At 36.4% G+C, this 24,107-nt stretch overlaps 1 protein-coding gene across 4 annotated transcripts in view; it reads right to left on the bottom strand.

Moving 5' to 3' along the window:
* Positions 1 to 24,107, bottom strand: part of NPAS3 (neuronal PAS domain protein 3) — a 596,430-nt gene that overhangs the window by 177,219 nt on the left and 395,104 nt on the right. For all 4 annotated transcript variants that reach the window (XM_040067722.1, XM_040067721.1, XM_040067724.2 and 1 more), the window contains one exon: positions 2,865 to 2,954. In XM_040067722.1, coding sequence (XP_039923656.1) covers positions 2,865 to 2,954 — 90 coding nt within the window. The remainder of the gene's footprint in view (positions 1 to 2,864; positions 2,955 to 24,107) is intronic.

The raw sequence follows: 24,107 nt of genomic DNA on the forward strand, positions 1-24,107 counted from the left end.
ATTTATTGAAATTTTTGTTTACTGTTCAAATATACTGTTACTTTTGCCAGAGGTAACTTTATTATTATAATTTCCAGGCTACCTTCCAAGATATTGTTTTATCAGATTTGTTTACTATTAGTCCTGCAGCTATCTTAGAACACTGGCATCCATTTGTTTTGCACCACTGGTTTTAAATGTTCAGAAAAGAGTAAAATTGACTACCATAACTGTTGTCACCTGCTGAGATTCAATACAAGAACTATTTTCCTTTATGCAGGAGACATGAGATTTTGCTTTGCAAATACAAAATATATTTTACATTGTTTCCGTGCATACTAGTTAAAAAACAAAAAAGAGAAAAAAAAATCCCACCAAATTAAAGGACGAAGTATTAGAAAAATAATTTGACTAGAAAGTAAGACTCTGAAGTCAGCACTTGATGAAGATATTTCAATTTATAATGTCCATCATAACGCCTTTAAGTGCAACACTGTCTAGAGGTTCCTTATAAAGTTTTGGACTTTCAGCAGAGGGTATATCAATGTTTACTTGCAGTGCAAGAAAATATAGATCACATAGCACAAACCCAGAAATTCAGAATTCACAAGTGTTTTAAGTTTGGTGTGGTGAAAGCTTTAGCATTTCAATGTATATTTGAGAAATGGTTCTATGGATAGATTTGCTAATATTTTTAGCAATAAATAAGCTTTGACTAATGATTCAGTAGGAAGTACCTACCGCACTTCTTTTAAAATTATTGAGACTAGCGATATAATGCTGTACCAAGAGAACAATATGTCAAAAATATATAAATGAAGTAGAAATACAAAATATCTCCATAAAGACAGAAGAGAAAAAAAAGCAAAAAACTCAGATATTTTAGTAAATATCAGTAGATTTAATTTATTATTGTATAAAAATCCACAGTACTGGTTCTGATTTTTGGTAGTTTTTCCGTCAGTACTTTCAGTGGTGAACGCATGGAAATTTTTGCCCTAATATTTTCAATACTCTAACATGCAAGGAAAATAGCTTCATTTATCTGAACCCTTTCTTGAAATGTATATGGATCAAGATGGAGTGTAAAGTCTTAACAACATGATGTGAGTTCAGAGTAAGGAGAGATTTATCAACTCTATAGTTTGAAAGACAGTGGCAGAAAATGCCTTTAACAAGAGACTAACATAGGGTTAAAGCCAAATTTTTCTTGAACAGATGATATTTCAGATGGCCACACTATTCCAGATGCATCAATTTCCTTGAAAATCCAATCCATATATGTGCATATGCTGTGCTGGCAGGAGGACTGACTGAAATGGCCAAAACCCAAGAGCTAATATTCTTTTGGCCAGAATAATGCAATTATTATTTTCCTAGCTATCAGTCTAAGCATACAGAGCCATCTGTTATGCAAAGCAAACATACACATCTCAATTACAGAAAATGCAGTTGCCTTGACAGAATTTGGATTACACCACTAACCAGGGCTGTAAAATTTGTTTTAAGCTAGTGTATAATGGATGCCTTTCAGGAGTTTCCTAATTAGCATTTACCTGCTTAAACTAATTATCCATCCTTCTTCTTTACTGGCTTATTAGACTTTGTTGGATACTATGCATAAACCAGATTAATATGAACATAAGACAATAATAAACATTAAAGTTCCAATTCTTTACTGTATTAGCAACATGGCGGTGCACTGATTTCAAAATGTGAGATTCTTGATACTAACTCCCAAACAGATTAAGTCAGGGATTAAAGTCTATTACAAAACGAGGGACTTTAATGAGAGACAAGAATACCGATATGAGCTAGAAACAACTCTTGCTTCCATTTCTATCACTGGGTTTGCCAAAGCCAGCACAAAATAACAATTACTGAACTTATTACAGCCAATTGCTTGCGTGCTCTTTGAGGATTTAATGAGCCTCTATTCATATTCTCACCAGATAATATTTAAAATTAGTCTTTTTTGTCACCAAGTATTAAAATTTCCTATTTAATTGTTGGTGGAGTTCAGCAAAACTGACAGTAAGTAGCCTATGCTAACAGTTGCTTCCTCAGAGCTGTGCGGGTCCCAATTTAATGTAGCTGAAGTAAGTATTATTTCAGTTTTTCTTTTCCTCCTCGGGGTGACTGCAGTAGAAGTAAATGGTCCCACTCTGAAAATTATCATGCAAAATATTTCTGCTTCATTTTTAAGTGCAAGCAGAAAGAAGCTATCCTGCCTAGACATTTCTAAATGCTGCAGGATTAGGAATAAGCATTAACAACTAACTTTTTCCTCACTTCTGCCCTGCCTTTTAATCTTTTAAAAACAGTTGTCAGCAATTAAATGAAAAAAATAATCCCAAAGCAAAACCTCCCAAATTACTATATTTTATTAATTCATCTTTTCATGGTGAGCATTGGTGAAAGCGTCAAAATGTGTCCTTGTTGGAACCCGCCCTGCAAGACATTTTAATGGTCTTTTTCAGCATTTCTTGACTCCAAATGACTCCCTGTCATCGTGTCAGCTCCCTGGATAATGCAGGGTACTCCATAAACATCCAGTAATAGGACACAAGGGAAGTCCTATTAGAGTGTCCCTTTCCTATCAGGTATAGAGGTTTAAAGTTCAAAACAACTGAGAAAAGAAACTTCATTTGTTCTCAATAAATAATAATGATCCTTTGTAGCAAGAAGTTTTCATACACACCTCAACATCCAATACTACAGACACATTTTTCAGTTGTGTCTCAGGATGAACAGGATGCAACTTTAAACAGCTAATTCAATAATCCATGCAAAATACAAAAACCAAATTATTATTTCCTTAATAATAATAAACAGAAGAATGCATCACACACAGTTATGTTCTAGAATTGAAAGCATGTACTTACTTGGGACAGGCCTAAATAGATGGAGACAGTTTCTGAAATGTACAAAAATTTTCCTTCTTGATTTAGTGCAAATACAAATCCATCCAGGGACTACAGAGTAAGAGGAAAAAAAGAAGTGAATAGATTAATAAAAAATTCTAAACTACTAATAGAAATATATTCAAACACAGGAATCACAGAATAAACTGAGGAAAATATTCTGAATTTTGTGAGTGTGGTTTTAATTTGAACTCTTAAGACAATTCTTTTATATTCTGTCTCCGTATTAATAAACATCATATATTACAAAGTCCAAGTTGATGAGTGTATTACTAAGTTAATTTACTGCCATGCTTATATCTGCCATATACTGTATAACACTTATCTCATTTGCTTGATAAAAGAAATACAAAAATTTTTTTTTTAAATTAAAAAAGAAATAAGGAAAACAAGTAACCTTCCAATTGAATGGTGTATATAAAAAAAATCACCTCCCATTGTTCAGAATCAAAACAGAGAATTTCTATTTCCAAAAACGCAAAAAGAAAAAATAAAATCCTGCCATCACTCAAACCACTATGGACCTCAATAATTTGTAAATTAATTGCGGATTACACACACATGCATGCACATGCATGCATACACACACACACACACCACTTTCTTTTTGTGAGACAACAAAGCCAATCAGCAGATTACTGTCAAATATGTTTACAGCTTAGGCCTCTAGAAATGTTATGAATTTCATCTCTTTGGTGTAAAAGTCTAGATCAGATTTTACTTTGACAGGTTCAAGTCTTTGGATATGGTTTCCATTGCAACTGCAAAAATCAAAATTCAATTACAGCGATTAATGCATACCTTTTGAAACATGAGTGCAGTTAATAAACAGAGGACTATATTCTAAACTTGACACAGAGTAAATCACTGCACATCCAGAAGCGAGTATCCTTCTATGAACAGGAGTAAATCTCCACTAGGAAGAAACTACCTTCATACGCTATCCACGTCTTTACCTTTCTTCCTTTTATGAGGATGATTATTGGCAAACAATCATTGACTACTGCAAAAGCAAAATCATAAATTTCCAGAAACAAGAAATGCTAAAACAGCTCAGAAAATATGAAACAGCCCAAATGTTGGAAGGAACAAGGAAAAATCCAAAAAAACACAGCCCAAATATCCCCTTGTGATAAAAGAACATGTGAAGGAAATAACTGTAGCATTTGAGAGATTAGCCTGGTTCTGGATGGAAAAAGCATATAAATTTGATGAAGATACAGGGTGACAAAATCATGTAGTCACTCCTTTGCAAATACACAGCAGTGATTTCTGAGGGGTTTTAACATTTTTATTCTGCTTCTTGACTAATTTCTAGCAGGTGGCTAGTCAGAAGCTGTCTTTGGCAAAAGTTCACCCCTCTCTGATGTGGTAGGTGGTGGAATTAGTTCAAAATTGGAGTTTTCTAAAAATAATAGACCGCATATTGGAAAACAACCTCTCACTAAAGACACTGCATTGAAAAAACTCTAATTTATATTTATGAATTAATAAAAATGTAAATCTGCATGGATTTCCTTAATGTAAAAACATTTATATTATGCGAGTAATTTATGGCCTCTTATAAATCATCATCATTTCATGCTCAAATTATTAACATCTCTTCCTTGAATTTTTAACATCAATAACAGACAGCAAATTTGGAAAAGTAAAGTTCAAACTTAGATCCATACCAGGACAATCAAAACCTTTGCACATCTGATCTCTCCCACCATGTACAATCTCTTACTCAGAAAAGTAAATCTTTAAAGGTGTTAGTTAAAGTATTCCTGATCCTCTGTCCTGTGGTCCTTTGAGGCAACTGGTTTAACCCTCTGTTAAAGCTGAGAATTATTGCACTCTCTCCCTGGCCACCTGTACAGAACTCCATTCTGCACCAGCAACAAGAAACTCACCCTGATTCAGACTAAAGCCCTATCTGCAGCAGGCAGTTTCCCTGGGTCTGACATTATGCACAGAGATGCTTCAGAACAGTGTTTGGAATATCCATATGGGTGATGACAAGCCTACCAGAGGTTTCTTACTAACCTGTTCTGAGTAGCTGGCATGACTTTGATATATTCCTTTCTTGAGGAAAGATGTTTCATAGGTTATTTGCGTATCATATGAAAACAACTTTCCTCCTCTCAGTTTTTATAAAGCTTTTTGTGTGCTCCCTTTGCTCTGTTACTTGAGAGAATGACAATTCAAGCATATTTATGATCTGGTCTGCTTAGCACGCTGCATTAGTGTGTAATTATCTGGCATATCTGGACAAAGTTTTGTCCAGAAAAATAATTCTCTGAGTCATTGATGGCTTTTCTGCTTCTTTTATACACATCATCTTATTTAGGAATTCAGGCTTAATGAAACAAAAGTTTGAAGAAAGCTTTGAATACTGTTTAAGCAGAAATGTTTCACCCAGTGTAGTTTTGAAATTGGCTGAAACCAGTTTTGCTGGAAAAAATATGAACAAATAAAACTATCTCTAGTCAACATAGCTGTACAAAGAAATTTCAACCTCCATGGCTAAAGTCTGAAAGTCACCAGCAACTGGAAATGTGTAGAAGTGAGAGGTGTTAGTCATCTTAAGCACTTCCTACTTTTCCATGCCATTAACTCTGATTCTCTCAATTAAATAGCTTTACTTTATTAGCTTTACTTGTTCAATCTTTTTTTCTCTTTCTTTCTGGGAGACTATTCCTTACTTTTGTCCCAAAGTATTACAAGGGAGGTAACTGAGGAGGCACCACTGAAGGACTGGCAGGGCCAATACAGCACACCAACAATTTTGGATGTGATTAGTCACTTCCTGTGCTATAAAATTTGTTCATTAATCCAGCTGAGACTACGAATTCATAGTCATTCTTTCTCCATTTCTTTTTTCACCTCTCTGAAGCTATGCTTATGTACATCTACTGACCAAATTCATCATTTTGTCCAATAGAGCAAAATCAGAAAGTTTCTTTAATCGTATTTTGAAAGAACCACTCATTAACAGCTAATGGACACCGAACTACTTCCATTCCCAAAATACAAAGACCTTAGAACAAAAGCTCCAAGTACTAAGCTCAAGTCCCAATACCTAAGAAAAATGACAATAAAAATAGAAGGAGAAATAGCCATCTTCCAATGCAAGACAGCTCCTCCCACCAGTATGAAAGGGCTGAGACAGACCACTTTTGTGACAATGTTGTTGTTCCTTTTACAGGTCAAACAGTAGTTCTGAAGGACTGTCTCATTCGTTATTCATAGGTATTATTTATGAATATTTATTATTTAAGTAATGCGTGTTGAAATTTTTCAATTTTTCATAAAGCGGGCGTCCTTTGTGCATGCCAAGAGAGCAGCAGACTTCAGAGAAGGTGCAAGGCAACACATAACACAGGTTATGTTATATACTGGAGAAGAGTATGTGATACCACTGTACACTACATATTCACAAACAATTTTGCTTTAATGAGAAATATCTGGAAGTATTATTCATATTACTTATGTATAACTAATAAGGACAAAACAAATCAGAAAAGAGTGGTGGATTGAGTCAGTTTTCAAATATCTCTTTTGAAAGGAGCGCTACAGTGCTTTCCAGCCAGAATTTCTGAACAGTTTCAATACAGTTCACAGGCAGACAGGACTTCTGTTCTGAAGGTTCCAGAGTTAACTATAATATAAAAATAGGGTCTGGAAAGGTAACTGGGTTTTTGTAATGTTCTATTTTCATTGAAGGAGAGACCATGAATATAAGGAAAATTTTCTAGACATAATTTCTCTCTTTTTTTTTTTTAAAGTAAATGAAGTTGACTGTCATAAACCCAGTCCCATTTCATCTAGTGTGGCAGCTGAGAAAGGGTCAGGGTGACCCCAAATGCCAATTTTGAGCACAATCCAATTTAAGGTAGACTGGCAACTTCTTGTTTAAAACTACACTTACTGGCTTTATGCAAAATGTGATTAAAGCTGAAGCTCTCTATTACTTTTGATTTCAGAAAACCATTATGTATTACGCTGTTTCAATCACCACAGGCTACTTTTTAATTTATTTTTTTTTTTAACTGCCCCACTGTTTTCAACAGGCGCCAATTAAGATTCTGGGGTCAAAGGGTTAATTACATCTTCTTACCCACTATGTAGAATTTTCTGATTATTAACCAAGGTTGGATTAAGATGAAAAAGAACCGACACAAATGTTAATGCTTGCCCCTCCTCAAGAAGATTTATCATAATACCATGCTGAAATCTATATGCTCTCTTCAAAGCTGTTAAAGAATGAAATCTTGGAGAGAACACTAAAATAAATGCTTTAAAGACATGCAAGTATCTGATTTATTCAGCCAGCTTTCTTATTCCTGAAAACTGTTCTAAATTAGCCAGGCAGGACTGATACAAGTTTTTCTTTGTCACATAAGAGCAAGTCAATGTGGTAGACACGAAGGAAGTGAGACTCAGATTTAAAAGTCACTAGCTACAGCACCCCAGAACAGTAATACAAATTATTATAATTTATATCCTCTGACATCAGAATAATATAAAAATGTAAAGCACAAGTTTTTAACCCAAAATACTCACTGCCTTTTACACTATTTGAAGCATAGTGAGGCTATTTCCTTTCAGGATATGAAACCCACTCTACCACTTTGACCGAATATGCACTTATGTATAATGCATCATAGTAAATGGATTTATATTTGTCAGAGGAATTTTGTCCCAGCCATTTTTGCATATTCTCACTACAGGCAAATTTAATTCACTGGAGTCTTACTACAGTGTCCTTCTGGAGAATATCCTCATATTTCACACTATCCATGAAGTCCCTAGTTCCTTCTAGTGTGTTCCAATGCTTCAAAAAACCCTGTTACCCTGACCTAAACTCCAGTTAGAGTGAAGAATTACCAGTAGGCTAGGTTATTTTAATGACAGATTATTTTAAACTAAGCCTTCACCATCTGTTCCACCCCCTAATTATGAATGCAAAAAGGACATATTTCACAATTACATCAGTAAAAAGTAAGATATACATGATTTAAATGCATGCATGTGTTCTTTGTCCAATGCAGTATGCATCTGTGATGCTTTTCTCATCATTCAGGCTCTGATCAGGAGTCAGGGGCAGGGGAAAGGAATACTTCTCCTGATAAAACAGACTAATTGATATACTAAACTTTTTCCTGGAAAACAGATCATCTTAATTAGAATTTTTTACTCTTATGACGTAGTGATATTATAACTGGAGCAGAGCATTTATTTAAGGACTAAGCTTGTTATCAATTCGACAAAAAAAAATTCAGTAACAGTGGAAATATTTCACCTTTTTTTTTTTAAGAGAGGAAGCACGGGATGCAATTGACATTTATGAAAGGAGTCCCTCTCTTATAATATACATACAAATGCATTATTTATTCATCAATTGTGTCACAACATGGCTTAAAAAATATGATTTACTAAAGAAAGAAACAAAAAAGTAAGTTTCATTTCAACGTGGCAACCATTTTTAAATGGGGGTTAAAACAAAATAAAAGGCTATAATTGATGGCTAACAGAAATCTGGCCTCAGTACCCATCTTCTGCGCTCTCATTATTAAGATATCAGAGCAATATCCTCCCGCAACATCAACAAACATGCAAAAGCATAACTACTTAGGTGGAAAGTCTGACCTTGGACTTTCACAATTAAGTACCATGAGACAATTGGAGTATTGTGCTGGGAAATAGATTTTACATGGCATATATTTGATACACATGAATAAAAATGAGCAACTGAAGTTTGATCATCTACTGACTTACACAAATCTCTAAAAGCTTTTTTTGTCCTCTTCCATCTTTTTAATCCCTTGCAAACAAACAAACAAACAAACACACAAGCCCCAAATAAACAAAACAAAACAAAAAACTCGTGCCCAAACAAAAGCCAAAATTTAAAGGAAAAAAAAAAAAGGCATAAAACTTATTTCAGCCTTCCTTGGGTTACAAGCTTTTTAGCACTGAGCAAAAGTTCCAACACAAAACACGTGGAAATCCCAGTTTTCAACTCTCATACTGCTGCCATTTTTTCAATCACAGTCCACCATAACAGTTATATGGCTACATGACCATAGACTCCTTGCGAATTAATGACATACTTGGCAACAAGGCAGCATGCATTTGGCATCAAAACAACTACAGCAAAAAAAAGATGAGGTAAGGGGACAAACTCAAAGGATGTGGTTAGCATGAACTTTGATGCCAGCTTCGTAATTTGCCATTTTCGTGCTCTTTGCTTGTGTGGTCAGGATGCAATTTATGACAACAAGGAAGTGCCAAAAAATAAATTTGTCAATAATAGGGAATTCTGCTTTATAGCTCAAAGCCAAGAAATTAAGGAGGAGGAATAAACTTTACTGATTCCCTTGATGCATCTTTTGCAGACTTACAGAATAAGCATATTTATTCATCCAAAACAGCAAAAACTTGCAGTGGCAGTTTTACTACTTGATTAGGGGAAAAAAAAAAAAAAAATCAATCTTATTCCTGAACAAAACAATTGCAAAAGTAGAAAGTGTAGAAAAGTTTAGAGGCAAGAAAAATGTTTAAAGGTGGCAATAATGTTCTTAAGATGTATTTGCTGGACTGTTCACTGATAATACATTGACAAGTATCAGAGGGAAGTTCGAGAATCACAGCAAGATTACAAATCTCTAAGTGATGGATGTTCATGGAAAAAATCTGAGATTAACAGTTTGAAAATTTTTTGAGTACAAAAGCAATAAATGACTTTAGGAATCTCTGCAGTGTAGATAGAAATATTATTTTTTTCTAGAAGGCCATTCTATATTGCCGCATAATCTCAAACCACCCTGTGAAGTCATGTATTAAAGCACTGAACTTTTATCTTTATGATTTCTGATGAGTTACTAACCTTTCATTATTTAGGATTCCTCCTAGTGCTGGTTCCAGACTCTTTGGAAAGGAGATTGTGATGCCAATAACTGCATGCCACATAATGCAATCAGGTTTATTTATTTAGGATGAGACTTTTCATACAGAGATTACATTATGTATCTCTTCCCCTGAGAAAGTGATCACTTTGGGTCAGGATTAAGTGGACTGCCTTTGTTTTGAATACACAGTGTGAATGTAAGTGGTTCCTGCCCTTCGGTGGTACAAATATTACAATCAGTTAAGCATTTCTGCACTGAGAGGTGCTGCCCTGAGTAAAGGACTTGACAATGTATGTACTTGCATAACATTTACTAAATAAGTGCCAAAAGTGAAAGAGAAAGGTGATGCATCAGGAGCTAAGATACACAGAGCTGGCGGAACAAGGGCTTGAGTCCCAGACCTGCACCTCAGACCACACAAAGAGAGTGTGGGAACCCGATCTGACTGAAACACCGAGCAAGTAGAAGCAAAACTGACTGTTCTAACAATAAGCTTTGTTGTGAATGTTATTGTTTCCCAAGCTGCAAGTTTGAAGGCCTTTTATGTTGTGTATAAATATTTCAGTTTATGTAAGCTCAATTCAAATTGATCATATATTCATTGTGTATTTGCATGTTTGGTTAGCTTTTCTGTCAATCTACACAACCTGACACTATGTGGAAGCAAACAGATAAAGGTAGCTAAATGTCAGTTGTCCAAAAATCTAGGTTTGTCCAAAAATCTAGAAAAATCTCACAGAAGCTTTTTCCATTCACTTATCTGTACAGGAACATAGGAGTACTGCAACTACATGGGACAAAAAACTAAAAAGAATAATTTTTTATAGAGAGTTAATTTCACTCTTAAAATATCATCTGTGCTCTCAATAGGTACTCAGATGCCGTGGTGATTGAACCTGACAATTGGCTTGCTAGAATTTGACCTCTGTCCCAGACCTGAATATGTGTTCTCACTTGCCTCACACGATTTCATACATATGAAGCAGAGAGGCAGGAGGAACAGGATGAGGGGCTTGTGTTTAGCATATTTAATCTATTAGATGACAATACATACAACCAAAATAGATTTGAATGAGAAATTGAGTTGAGTTTTTTGACTAGCATATCGTTCTGATTTATACTCTTCTTGAAAGAAGGACATCTGGAGAATACTTTTCAGACAATGGAATACAGATATAATAAGAACACAGAACATTAAGAATGAATCCATAGTCTACCCAATATGTGCTGTTTCTAACAGCCTTTAAGTTACATGGAAAAAAATATTAAAAACTCATGTTCTTATCTTCAGCCTCTTATTCCACGTTATAATGCAAAGAGGACAGAACCTCGTCCTCATCTGCTAAGAGTTCCTCAAGCTGTCATTAATTCTTGAACAAATGCAAGAGATCCGTTTGCTATACCCATTCTTCCTCCACCTATGGGAGTGTGGAGCAGTTCCACATATGTTCCCTCTGAAGTCTTCCAGGATCCACAGACAGCTGGGCTAAATTAAAGCAGCCATTCATTTTTCCACTAAAAGCCAGTACATAGAAGCCTCCAGAACTGTTATTGCCAGCTGAATCCCTAATCTTGTGACTTGAATCTTTGCATCTGGACTGACACAAATCAGAACATGCTAGTTACTAGAAGCTGGGTCTACTGAGACACAGGGAGAAAAACAAACAAACAAAAAAACAAACAAAAAACAAAACCAAAAAACCACAAACAAACAAACAAAAAACCCAAAACAAAACAAACAAAACAACAAAAAAAACACCCCAAAAAAACAAAAAACCAAAAAACAAAACAAAACAAAACCCAAAAACCACCCCACAAAACTATAACCCCTTAAAGTTTGTATTTTGAAGTGATTCTTGCACCTCTGAAGATTGTTTTCTCTACTCTGCATGTCTTTGTCTGTCTACCCCACTAACAGCATTCAAATCCATGGTTAGTTTTTTCCAGATTTAACAGAGGTCTTAGAGAAATTCCTACAGGTTTAGAGAAAATGGATTTAAAATGGAGATGAGATCTCTGAGAGCCTTTGCAGCAATAAAAGCTGGAGGATGAGTTTCTATAGTATTAGACATCATGGAACAGAGACCTTTTAAATGTCCTGATCGCTGAAAAATACTCAGGTTACACTGTCTTATGGTGGAAAAGTCAGTAGAAGACTGGATGCAAATCTACACAAAACTATGCTGTACTCATCTGGTTCTCACAGAAGCTTTTTCCATTCACTTATCTGTACAGGAACATAGGAGTACTGCAACTACATGGGACAAACAAATTTCTGAAACAAATCAGATACTTCATTAATAATAAAAGTGTTTCAAAATCTTCCTCTGAAATAATTATACACAGCACCTACATTCTTCACAGTAAAGTTGATATCTTTATGGTGGGTTGCAATATTTTTTGCAAAGGTTTTGAGCTTACAGTGCTTCAGTCCAGAAGTACATTTCACACAAAAGTGGGAAATGCACATTTATGTGAAAATCAATTATCCTGAGGGAACTGGAGGTCTGGTCCTGAATGAATGTGAGAAAATCAACTCAGTTTGCCACTACAAAACACTATTGCTATGTTGACCTTCCACTTCTGTTTCACAGCTGGAATATGAGACCAGGTGAGAAGACAGTATGTAGGTTTGCCATCAACAGGACTCTAATCTCACCCTAGGCTATGAAGAAATACTGTGTTTCTCGCTCCCTCCCTCTTCTCCTTTTTCATTTTTTTTTTTTTTTTTCCCTGAGCTCACCTCTAATGCCTGTGTTGGTAAAGATAAGTATGGATTTTGCTGTTTACCAGCTCATTGCATAAATTCAAGCATATCAACAGCACGAAGCAGCTCTTCCAATGAAAAAGGTTTATACTCTTTTTAAAATACAAGCTAATATATTACAGTGGCACCTCTGACTGCTGTGATAATTAAGGGTCTGTTTCTATTTCCATAATAAAATCCTATTCTCTAGTGTGAGGACTGGTAAGTGAGTTATGATTTGTCCAGAAGCCAGAAACAAAAGGTTTCAACTAATAGTATTTTTTTTCCTTCTAGAGACAGAAAATGTTCATCTGTATTTTTACACAGGGTTTAGTCTGCAGCCAAATTATGTTGCTATTCCCTTAAGGGGTACCCTGGATCAGCTGCAGGATAAAGTATCAGTAAATCTGCTCATCAAAGGGTGTTTGAGACTTCCTTGAAAATGCAGAGTACGGTAGCTGTTGTTGTGCCAATAATCCACAACACCACATTATCTAAAGAGCCCTGAATAAGTCTTGACTTCACCAATCCTAATGCTATTTATTGCAGATGTCAACAATCTATACGTTGTATCTCATGTCCCAAGTAGGTACTGACATGATTGCTCTCCACTGTTACTATCTGATTCACTCCAATTTGTAAGAGACCTGAAGCTTAGTCTCTCCTTAATATGACTGTGGTAAAAGTACCTTCATAAATGAAAGCGATGAAAGAAGACTCCTCCTCTTCCTAAATGTTAGCACCACTTTCCTGTTACTCAGAATCCCCCAGAGAAAACCAAGGAAACACGTCTAATTTCTTATTATGATCCTTTAAACATACAGTATTTAAAGTGTGAGTGTAGCATTATAGCTTTTCTTGCTTTCACTGTAATGTTTTTCTTCTTTCTGCTCCCATATATTTCTAGCTTAGCATTGTTGGAATTAAGTTCTTCCTCAGAAGAGGAAGAACTTTCCTGCACAATTTCCTAATCAAATAGAATCATAGAATGGTTTGGGCTAGAAGGGATCTTTAAAGGCCATCTATCTCCAGCCTCTTTGAAATGAATAGGGACATTGATTAGATCAGGTTGCTCAGATTCCTGTTCAACCTGACTTCGAGTGTTTCCAGGGATGGGGCATCCATAACGTCTCTGGGCAACCTGTGCTGGTGTTTCATTATCCTCATCAGAAAAAATTTCTTCCTTATGTCTACTCTGAATCTACCCTCCTTCAGTCTAAAATGAGCATCCCTTGTCCTGTCAAACTCCACTGGCAGTGGAGTTTTTACGCTGCCATGTGAATGCTTTTGTGGTTCAGGTTTTGTTCCACTACCATACCCAAATGAACATGCTGCCTGGCACACCACACAGAAAACAGTATAGATAGACTTCTGCATGTAAATTTGCCATTTTAATTGGCAGCAACCCCTCCAACTTAAAATAAATAAATTTAAGTGGTCATGCTTTAATGAGTTCCGACATACTGAATTTCTTCAATCTGTTTTCAGTCACTATAGTGAAAAAGAAATGATATTTTATCAGTCATCCCCTGACTCTGGTTTGAAACCAGATGGGAAAGAGCAGAAGCACACACACACAAGATAACTGCAACAGAAATATAACCAAATGTTTTCCACATCTGAGAAGACTGTTCGAGTTCTGACTGTTTTTTCAGCCTAGTTACAATCCTTAGCAGGATTACAATTCCGCTTGAGGAGATTCCCTATCATACTTAAGTCTGGGTTTATTTCTAAATTTAAATTTTAATAGAAAATAAAATAAACACAATAGAGTGCTCAGAAATTTGGAACACTTTTTGACCCCTAAAAGATGGACATTAATGGCATATGAAATTTTAAATCACCCTTGTTTCAAACTGCAATATATCTTGCAATATATTTCTAACCTAAGCCTTGTAGGAATCAAATTCTCCTTCACAGGCTTCCTCTGCCATTTTCTAATCCTTCAATGAAGTTGCTATGCCACCACTGATTTCACAAACTAGTAGGAAAACGAATAAAAAACCCATATAATACAACAAATATACTAGAATTTCCAATAGGGAATGAACAAGAAAAGGAAAAAATCTGACAAAACCAGTTTTGGAAAGCAAACAGAAAGTATGTACATATAACGGCAATTTGAAATTAGTGTCCCAAATTTACATATCAAATTCTGCCTGCAGCCAACTCCTAAGAAAATCCTAAGAAATCTCCTAAGAAAACCATCTCCTTCTGAGGAATCTCATTCTTTTGACACCAAAACTTAATTCATTGCAGAATTAGTGTTTCCTAGACCACTCTTTACCAGCAATCTGACACCAAACAAAACCTAAAGCCTTGATGCATGTTCAATATATTGCCCTTATTCAAAATAAAAGATGTTACAGTTACATTTTCAATATATTCAATAACATGTGCAGATAGCTCTTTAAATCTACAGGCCTTGAAGTTAAAATAGATTAGATAAAAAACCTGAGTATAGGTTAAAATCTCTGGATGGCAGATCCATTGCACACAGATTGGCAAGCATTTCTGTTAATCTGTAAACTGATTTTTTTTTTTTTTTTTTTTAATTTCTAAGGAAGACAGAAATTCAAGGTGTATAAACATTGTAAAATTTATTTGACTCTCAAATTCACAGAAAAGAATTTAAATGCATAGAATAAAAAGAAATCCCAGAAGCTAGGGTGACACTTTATCATGCAAAGGGAATTTCCAGAGACTAACTACTGATACAAAGTACAGACGCGTCAGATTTGGAGCAGAGCTGTATAAATCTATCAATATTTTGTGTCTCACATACAAACTTGTACTACTGTCTCTGACTTACAATAATTCCACTCTGCAAATAATAAGTAGCTAATTTCAAAAATCCCTATTATCCAACTCCTTAAAAGCTCTTTCTTAGCACACGCTGAAATGTTACGCTTCTATACAAGTGATATCATAGACTACTGTTGCAAATACTACAGCTTCAAATCACATTTATTATTTGTAAATGCTTGTTGAACACAGCAGGTGGCAAAATGATTTAGCATCATGAACAAATACATATGGTTGCTTGAGCCCCAATTTTAGAGTAGCTAAACCTATTTTCTGGTCCTACATTTAATGGACTAGAAACAAGCAATACGCAGCTAAACCATTGTACATATTCTGGCAACTCACTACTTCAAATGAACTTTCCCATATGAACTACTGTGTTTAAAATGACTTAAAATCAAATCACAGGTCTCACATATTCAATGACTGGCTCATCTGCAATATTTCCTCTTACAGTTTTCAAGGAGGATTATGCACTATGGAAAAGAAAATGCAAAGGTAAAAGCAAGTGTTATGTAGTCTAAAATCAATAGGCAGAGAGAGGACATTAACCAAGAGGCTAATAAAAAGATGCTGCCCTAGACAGTAACATAAAGAGCCCTGATATATTTTTCTCTTCAGAAATACTATTCCTTATACCAATTTTCCCTTAGCACTGCAGTAGTTTCTCTGTGTATACACACGTCATCTTATTTTTTTGTCTTGTTCCAATTTTATGTTTGCATTTTATTTTCTCATTTCCTTCCTGCTACTCCCCTGTTTCTCTTTACTGGTGTGATGTTTACACAGACCTTTACTAGAATTGCAGGGTTTGGTGAGATTCCATTTTTCTTCTTTGTTGTAATGTCCACAGATTTTTTCCCAGAGAAAAGATAAGTTTACCCAGAAAATAAAAAGCTAATACAACCTTTTGCTCATCAACAAAGTATGTCTTGCTGTAGCCAGGAATAAGTTAATAAAACAAGGAAAAAGCTTAGTGGCTTAAAGAAAAAAAAAACACACCTCCTTGGGGTTATGAACGAACAATGTTGTTTTTTCTTCCCAGCGTGCAAGGATTTAATTAAGTGATAACAGTCACCTTGGGGTGGCTGCACAAGGCAGTAATATCTAGGTGAAGAAAAATGCTGAAGAGAGTTGAGTACAGTCAATTTATCTTCAGAGAAGGCAATAAATGAACAAAGCATAGGTATTTGGCTGATTGTTTTGGAATGTTTCCATTACTGATAAACATCAAAATAAAAGGACAAAGATTTGGTATTTTCAGTATCTGAAATGCATTAAATACAGAAAGAAACGAAGGAATAAATCACTGTGAGGTCATATCCTAGAGTTCTAATTGCAAATGGTTTGGTAATTATTCAAGCTAAACATAGAACAAGGGAATTTTAATGTTGACACAAAGGATAGAAATACAGCTGAGATGTGTATTTATAGCAAACACAAAACACTGTATGAATTTCACTCTGGAGAAAAAAAAACCGTTAAGTGTAGATGGAAAGAAGTGATATATATTACACAAATATATGCAACTTCGCAGCCAGCAACCCAAATTCAGGGATTTAAAAATATGTTTGGGGGAGCTCTTCAGGAAACATGCAGCAATCTCAATTATCTGTAAGCCTATGTTCTGCCACCCCCATATGCAGAGAGAGAGATGTGTGAGAAAGAGCAACATGAAACAGAGAAGAAAGACGAAAGACTACCAGGGAGAAACATTCTCCTTTTCCGCAAAGCTACTAACAATTTGTTTTACATTACTTGCAACATAAGGTTTGAAAGGAATACACGGGCTGTCCTTAGGGAGTGTGATGTGTTCAAAGGGGTCTGAAAGCTATGTAATCAGTATTTCCAGTAACAGTACTTAAGTCTTCCAAAACTCAGCACAACTCTTAATACAGCTACTATAGTTCTTAGCCAGCAGCATATTTCGCCAAACAGGCACAAATCATGCTCATAGGTAGATGAGAGAAACAGAACAAACATGCCAATAATCTTGGGAATTCATCACATTCCTTTGTCCCTCTCAAGTGGGAAAATCTCATATTCTCTTTAGTTTTGATACTTTTCCTGAATCTGTCTTCAGCAATGAGGGAATTGATAGCTATTTCCTTGAGTTTACAACCAGTTTAAATACTCCTCACCCACACATGCCTGCATGGAGAGTATGAAACAGACATACAATTGTTTTGTAACTGTGTGGGCAGACACTCTTTCAAAGAGAAGAAAAGTCAATAATGAATGGCTCACACAGCTTCCTGAGCAAAAATAACATGAAATACGCATGTGTTTGTGAGACAATGTGAGAGCAGGACAGAGTTTGAAGGAAAAATATCAACTTCTGAAAAACATAAAACATTCTCAACTTGAGCATAAACCTTCAAACAAATTTCACTAGGTTGTCTCATTATGACTTCTAGTGTATGTTCAGCTAAAGTATTTAAGTAAACACTGCTTGTCAGAGCCTGTGTTTTTAAGGCCCTGCAAGTAAGATCTACATTAGCAACTGGTCCCACGGCAGTTACTTTCCTTCTAAAAGCAGTATGTCCTTTAAACACACTTTATGACCTACAAACAGGCATTCATTTCTCACCTGTAGGAGGCTGAATGAAGGTTTATCACCTGCCCGACACTATTGTTAGGCCTTGGTAATGTGACAAACATTTATTCCAGTTAAAATGACAAACTTACAGGTTATTGCCATCAAGACACTAGGGAAAAACTTGCATAATACAGTGACCAAGGTTCCCCTTTCCAGCTACCATGGAAGTCTGCACAGTCGCAGAGATGGTTTGAACAGGTTTTTGAATTCTAGGTTTTTGAACTAGAAATACGGACTAAAATCTGACTTCACAGAATTAAGTGTTCCACAAATGCCTCCAGTTAAGGTATAACATTAGCTACATGATCACAGTGCAGGTCTTAGAACTAAAATACAATATCCATCTCATGCACGAGATTACACACTCACTGTTCTACAGGTTTAGCCAGTTTCTCTCTTCTTTTTTTAGTCTTTTTTCTATTTTGATTTTTTTTTCTTTTTAATGATTATTGGAAATTAATAACATCTTATAACGAGAAACTTGGACTGGCTTGTCTTCCTGAACTAACTATTATTTCAGCATCTTCTCTTCTAACTCAGCATATTCACCTGTTTTGAGATACCGATCAAGTAGTGCCAGATCAAGCTCACATCTCTGGGTCCTCCTTCCTGCCTTCAGGATACAGTACAATTCTCATTAATCCAGAGAGTTAAAACCTTGGAAGTGGTTCCAGAATGTGTTGGAAGGACATGAATTTCATGGATTTGAGGGATGGAAAGGAGGAAGATTTGAAGGTCTAACAAAAATAGTAGGAAAAAACCCAACAATAGGGAGTAAATAGCAGGAACAAGCAGCTAAAGCTCACTTGTAGTTGTAGAAAATGTAACGGAAAATGAGAAAATATAATGACTAGAAAGGACAGAATGATGAAAAACGGGGGACAGAACAACAGGCACTGGAAAGAGAATAGAAGGACCAAAAATGTGCAAGAGAAAGTAAGATGAGTTTAAGAGAAGATTGAAGAAAAAGAGAGAGACAACTACCAAGTTGTACTTCTAAGAAATCATTTCACAGAATGAATGCCAACCCATTGCAGACTTTTGTGTGAATATACAGTTATGGCATCCAGAAATTATTTGGTACTTCAAAAAACCCACAGTTAATATCATAAGAGCAGCTTATGTGGCAAGTGCACAAGTCAGGACAAACACCGATTCAGCAGTGTCTGAACTGAAGCACAGATGAAGAAGGACAATTTTTTTTTTTTCTTCTGAGGGATCTTTCCAAAACTTTTAATGCTACTTACCTATTCTTGCCAGGAATAACTTTTATTCCTTGTTTCAAGAGATTAGTACTGTGTCTGGAAAATGCCAGACTTCACAAAACGATAAATTTTCCTGCATTATCATCTTGGACATTTTGTTCATCCCCTTAGAAATTGCTTCAGACTTTCTGCAGCATTTTAAAAAAACACTGCTCAAACTGTGTGAACCTGTTCAGAGTTGGCAGTACAAGGCACAGCCTTGAGAAAAAATGCTTGTATGCAAATCAAGAGGAAAAAATCTTACAGTACTCTGCTCTTACAGTGGTCAACACTGCACAGCTCTGATCAGAAAATGCAGTCATTCAGCATGAAAATCTGTTGTCACAGAACAAACCCTTTTGCCTTACAAACATCTCAGGAAATACTACTATGGCAAACAGGCAAACACTTAGAAGTAATAAAAAAGAAAGGAGAAAAGTAAAGAATTTTTCTTGAGTAAGACAAATGCTTCCCCATTTATGTTAATATCACTCAAAGAATTTTGGCATATGATGTGTATATATGTATATATGTATCATCACTGTGGAAATTTATTAAAGTGTCAACTTTAGCTGAAGACATTCAACTATTCTATTAACTTCTCCACATCATCACTGGTCATTCTTAAGGATGCAGCATCTGAAAAGCCATGAGGTGTCAAAATGTCAGTGCATCTTGAGTGTACACTGTAACGCAATTCTGTATTTGACCAATCAGCCAGACACCTCATGCCTAATTTAGAACTTTCAAACTTTATACAAGCATACCTTTTTTTTTTTTTTTTCCTTCTAGAAAACTGTTTGTTGTCATAAAGAACAAAAAAAATATATGTTTAAACTTGTCTATACCCCCATATTTCTCTGTGTGGGACCTAGATCTGTAAAGATCCACAGACCTGTCCAGTTATGCAAAAGAAACATTCCAGTAACTGTATTCATACAGTTTCTGTATTCATACAGTTTTCTGTACCACATATCCACTATGTAATATTTATTATTTTTTATTAAAGTGAGCTTTACACTCTACCTTGGTAAGAACTTAGTGCATATAAACTCCGGAAATTTAGCACTACTAAAATCTTGTTTAGCAATAAACATTATTTCAGACCGTTAGATAAGTATACAGGCATTCCATAGAAATAAACAGATGATGGACTCCTTGCTTTACTCAGTTACTCCTGTGGATGTTCAGGAGGACATTACACAAAATTAGTTAACCAGGACAAAACTGATGCAATTTGAAAATTATTTATTATTGAGGAGCTCTACCCTGTTTTGCCACTGCTGCACCATTTGTTAGAAAATGTTTTCCTGGGTAAAATGTATGATGAAGCTTACATTTCCCTAAAATGGATTCAGCCTGCTTACCTAACTTATAATAAGAACGAAATGGTACAGTAGATACCAATCTGCTAATATAATGAAATAAATATGATGGGCTTTTTGGAAAGACATCTGATCATCGCACAGAAGATGTATGTGCTATTCAGTATCTGATAACACTAGTGGGAATCTTAAGAAATATTCTTTTTCCAAGCAATCAGGCTCTATCAATTACCAGGAAACAATCCTCAACTGATGCTGAGCATGAGCTGCAAGATAAAGAGATGTTCATCATCTAACTGGGTTGGTGTTTTTGACTGACACGGTAGTATCCTCCCAAACTACAAAGATTAACTGGAAAAATATTGACCAATATAGAAGAAAATTAATTTTGGAACATATTACCACAAAGTATAACTTTCTGGAACATATTACTGCAAAGTACAACATAGAGTAAAAGTATGTGTTTTTAATAAATTATTTCTTTACAAACAACGATATGCAATGCCACAGACTTGGTGAAGTGGCTGAAGAGTGGCCAAGCAGAAAAGGACCTGGGAGTGCTGGTCAACAGCCAGCTGGACACGCACCAGAAGGCTGCCCAGGTGGCCAAGAAGAACAATGGCATCTTGGTGTGTATCAAAAACAGTGTGGCCAGCAGGACTTGGTGCGGTGGTTGGACTCTGGCTGGAAGCCAGACACCCACCAGTGCTACTCTGCCACTTCCCCCCTCACCTGGACAGGGAAGAGAATATATAACAAAAGGCTCCTGAGTTAAGGGCAGGTAGAGATCACTCACCAATTACCATCAGGGACAAACCAGACTTGACTTAGGGAAATTAAATAAATTATTACAAATCAAAATGAGAACAAGATAATGAGAAGTAGGACGCTTCCCCTCCCCTCCCCTCCCCTCCCCTCCCCTCCCCTCCCCTCCCCTCCCCTCCCCTCCCCCTCCCCTCCCCTCCCCTCCCCTCCCCTCCCCTCCCCTCCCCTCCCCTCCCCTCCCCTCCCCTCCCCTCCCCTCCCCTCCCCTCTTCCTGGGCTTAACTTTATTCCTGATTCTCTATCTACTTGCTCCCAGTGGTGCAGGGATTCAGGGAATGGGGTTTATGGTCAGTTCATCACATTGTTTCTGCCACCACTTCCTCCTCAGGGAGAGAAATCCTTCCCTTGCTCCAGCATGAGGCCCATCACACAGGGACAATCTTCCACAAACTTCCTCAATATGAGTCCTTTCCATGTGCTGCAGTTCTTCACAAACTGCTCAAGCATGGCACCCTTTTCTCACGGGTCTGTAGGTCCCTGCCAAGTGCCTGCTCCAGTGTGGGCTTCCCATGAGGTCAGAACCTTCTTTCAGGTATCAGTCTGCTCTGGCACAGAGCTCCTCCAAGGGCTGCAGCTGGGTCTCTGCTGCGCCATGAATCTCTGGAGAACAGGAAGCTCATGGAGGCCCTTTATTGCTCTCTGCAAGTACCTGAAAGGAGGCTGCAGCCAGGGGAAGGTCAGGCTCTTCTCCCAGGCAACTGGCAACAGGGTTAAGAGGAAATGGCCTCAAGTGGTTGCAGAGGAGGTTCAGATCAGATATCTGGAAGAATTTTTTCATTGAAAGGGTTATTAAGCATTGGAATGGACTGCCCAGGGAAGTGATGGGAGTCACCATCCCTGGAAGTGTTCAATTTCCAGGGCTGGTGAAATGACTGGACATGGCACTTAGTGCCATGGTTTAACTGACATGTGATGTTTTGCCAAAAGCTGGATTGAATAGATCCTGGCAGTGTTTTCAAAACTTAATTATATTATTCTATTTTTTTATCTTCCAAATTCTACATTTTTTTTCATTTATGAAGTAAAATACATTGCATTATGCAAGCAAAATTTTAGATTTGTTATTTCTTTGGTATCAGTTGCAGGCGGAATTTCTGAGAAAATTCAGTCAAATTGGTTTAATTATTCTCAAGAGTGTGGTAGGGAGACTATTACATTGCCCATGAGAAAAAAAGATTATGATACTTCTTTTAACCTGTTCTGCTCAAATCTGTTCTCATTTTTTCAACTTCTGATTTCTTGAGTAAAACTCCAATTTACAAGTCTTGTAGAATTTCTAGCTAAAGTATAGCTAAAAAAAATATGCAGCTTGTGGGAAATGCTGACAGGCTGAACAAGCAAGTGTGAGGCACTGGAAAGATAAGTATTGGAAGTGGGAGAGAAGGCTAGAGGAGACAGGCTAGATTATTTAGGCACCATGAAATAGAACTGAGACATATTTTCCCACTATAGCAGATTTCCTTCCAAAGATTGGAACGGCTCCCACAAATTCCAATTTGAACCACTCTTCTAGTATCAGCAAAGCTAGAACAGACACTGGCAAATTTTACCACCATAAAATATTCTAAGCCATAAGAGACCCAAGAGGATCATTGTGTCCAACTCCTGATTACAAGAGGGCAACCTAGAAGTTAAACCGTATATCTACAAGAGTTGTTGAAACATTTGAACACCAAGAAGCTTGGTCATTACCAGGGTCTTCCCTGGGGAGCTTGTTCCAGTGACTGGCCACTCTGTCAGTGAATTTTTCCCTATTATCCAGGCTTATCCTCCCCTCATGCTAGACCACATAGGAAAATGATAATTTATTTTAGTTACTCTGTTCAAACGGCAAAAATACATGTAACTATCCTAAAACTATACCTCTTCCAATAAACTAAGTTGGCTTCAGCAAGACTTCCTGACTTTTCCATTTTTATTAGTATCATAAGAAATTACATCCAGAACAAAGCAAAAAGAAAGGCATTAAGATTCTAAAGTTGGGGGCTGCAAAATGAAAAAAAACAAACATTCCACTGGAACTCCTGCCTCATTTATTGCATGTAATAGATAATGCTGCCTTAATGAACAGCTATTTGGTATTTTGTTTTCTCCTTAATCTTCAACATGTGGCCCTAGGCCTTATTTACTGCATTCTATGTAAACCATGCTCTGAAGACAGAATTGCAAGCTTCCTTGTTGGTTTTTCCATGATGCTCATCACTACAGCATCTGAGTGCTTCATAAACATTAATTTATTTTTCAAAATTGCCTTGTGAAGCTGTAGAATAAGGGAGAAGATGTAGCCCCTAACAATGCCCACATCATTATTGTCACTGATCGATGTTGAATACAACAATTATCTTCACTAGATAAGGATCCCAATTTCACAAGTATAATTGGATATCCAACAAAAGGAAATACAACCAGGGTATATAAGACTGAAGGGCAGGCTGAAGTTCTGTAACAACAAAGCTATTAGATGCCCAAAAGTCCAACAATGACAGCAAAAAAAGACTTAAAGGCCTTAAGGGTAAATATACACCCATGGTTTTTATTTCAGCTACCTGATATCAGATAAATAATAAGGCTGTTCCCATTAAGTGAGGGTAACACCGGAAAAACTTAAGTTCTACCAGAACATTGCTGTTATATAGTGAAATTTAAATTTTTTCTCTTAAGCAGCTGGGTGATGCTCTAGAGAAGTTATACATGAATCCTAATCTGTTAGCCATTTTCATGAAAGGAATGAGATATTCCTGATTGTGGAACTGGAAAATGTTCC

This window comes from Hirundo rustica, chromosome 6 (assembly GCF_015227805.2).
Source record: "Hirundo rustica isolate bHirRus1 chromosome 6, bHirRus1.pri.v3, whole genome shotgun sequence".
Taxonomy (NCBI): Eukaryota; Metazoa; Chordata; class Aves; order Passeriformes; family Hirundinidae; genus Hirundo; species Hirundo rustica.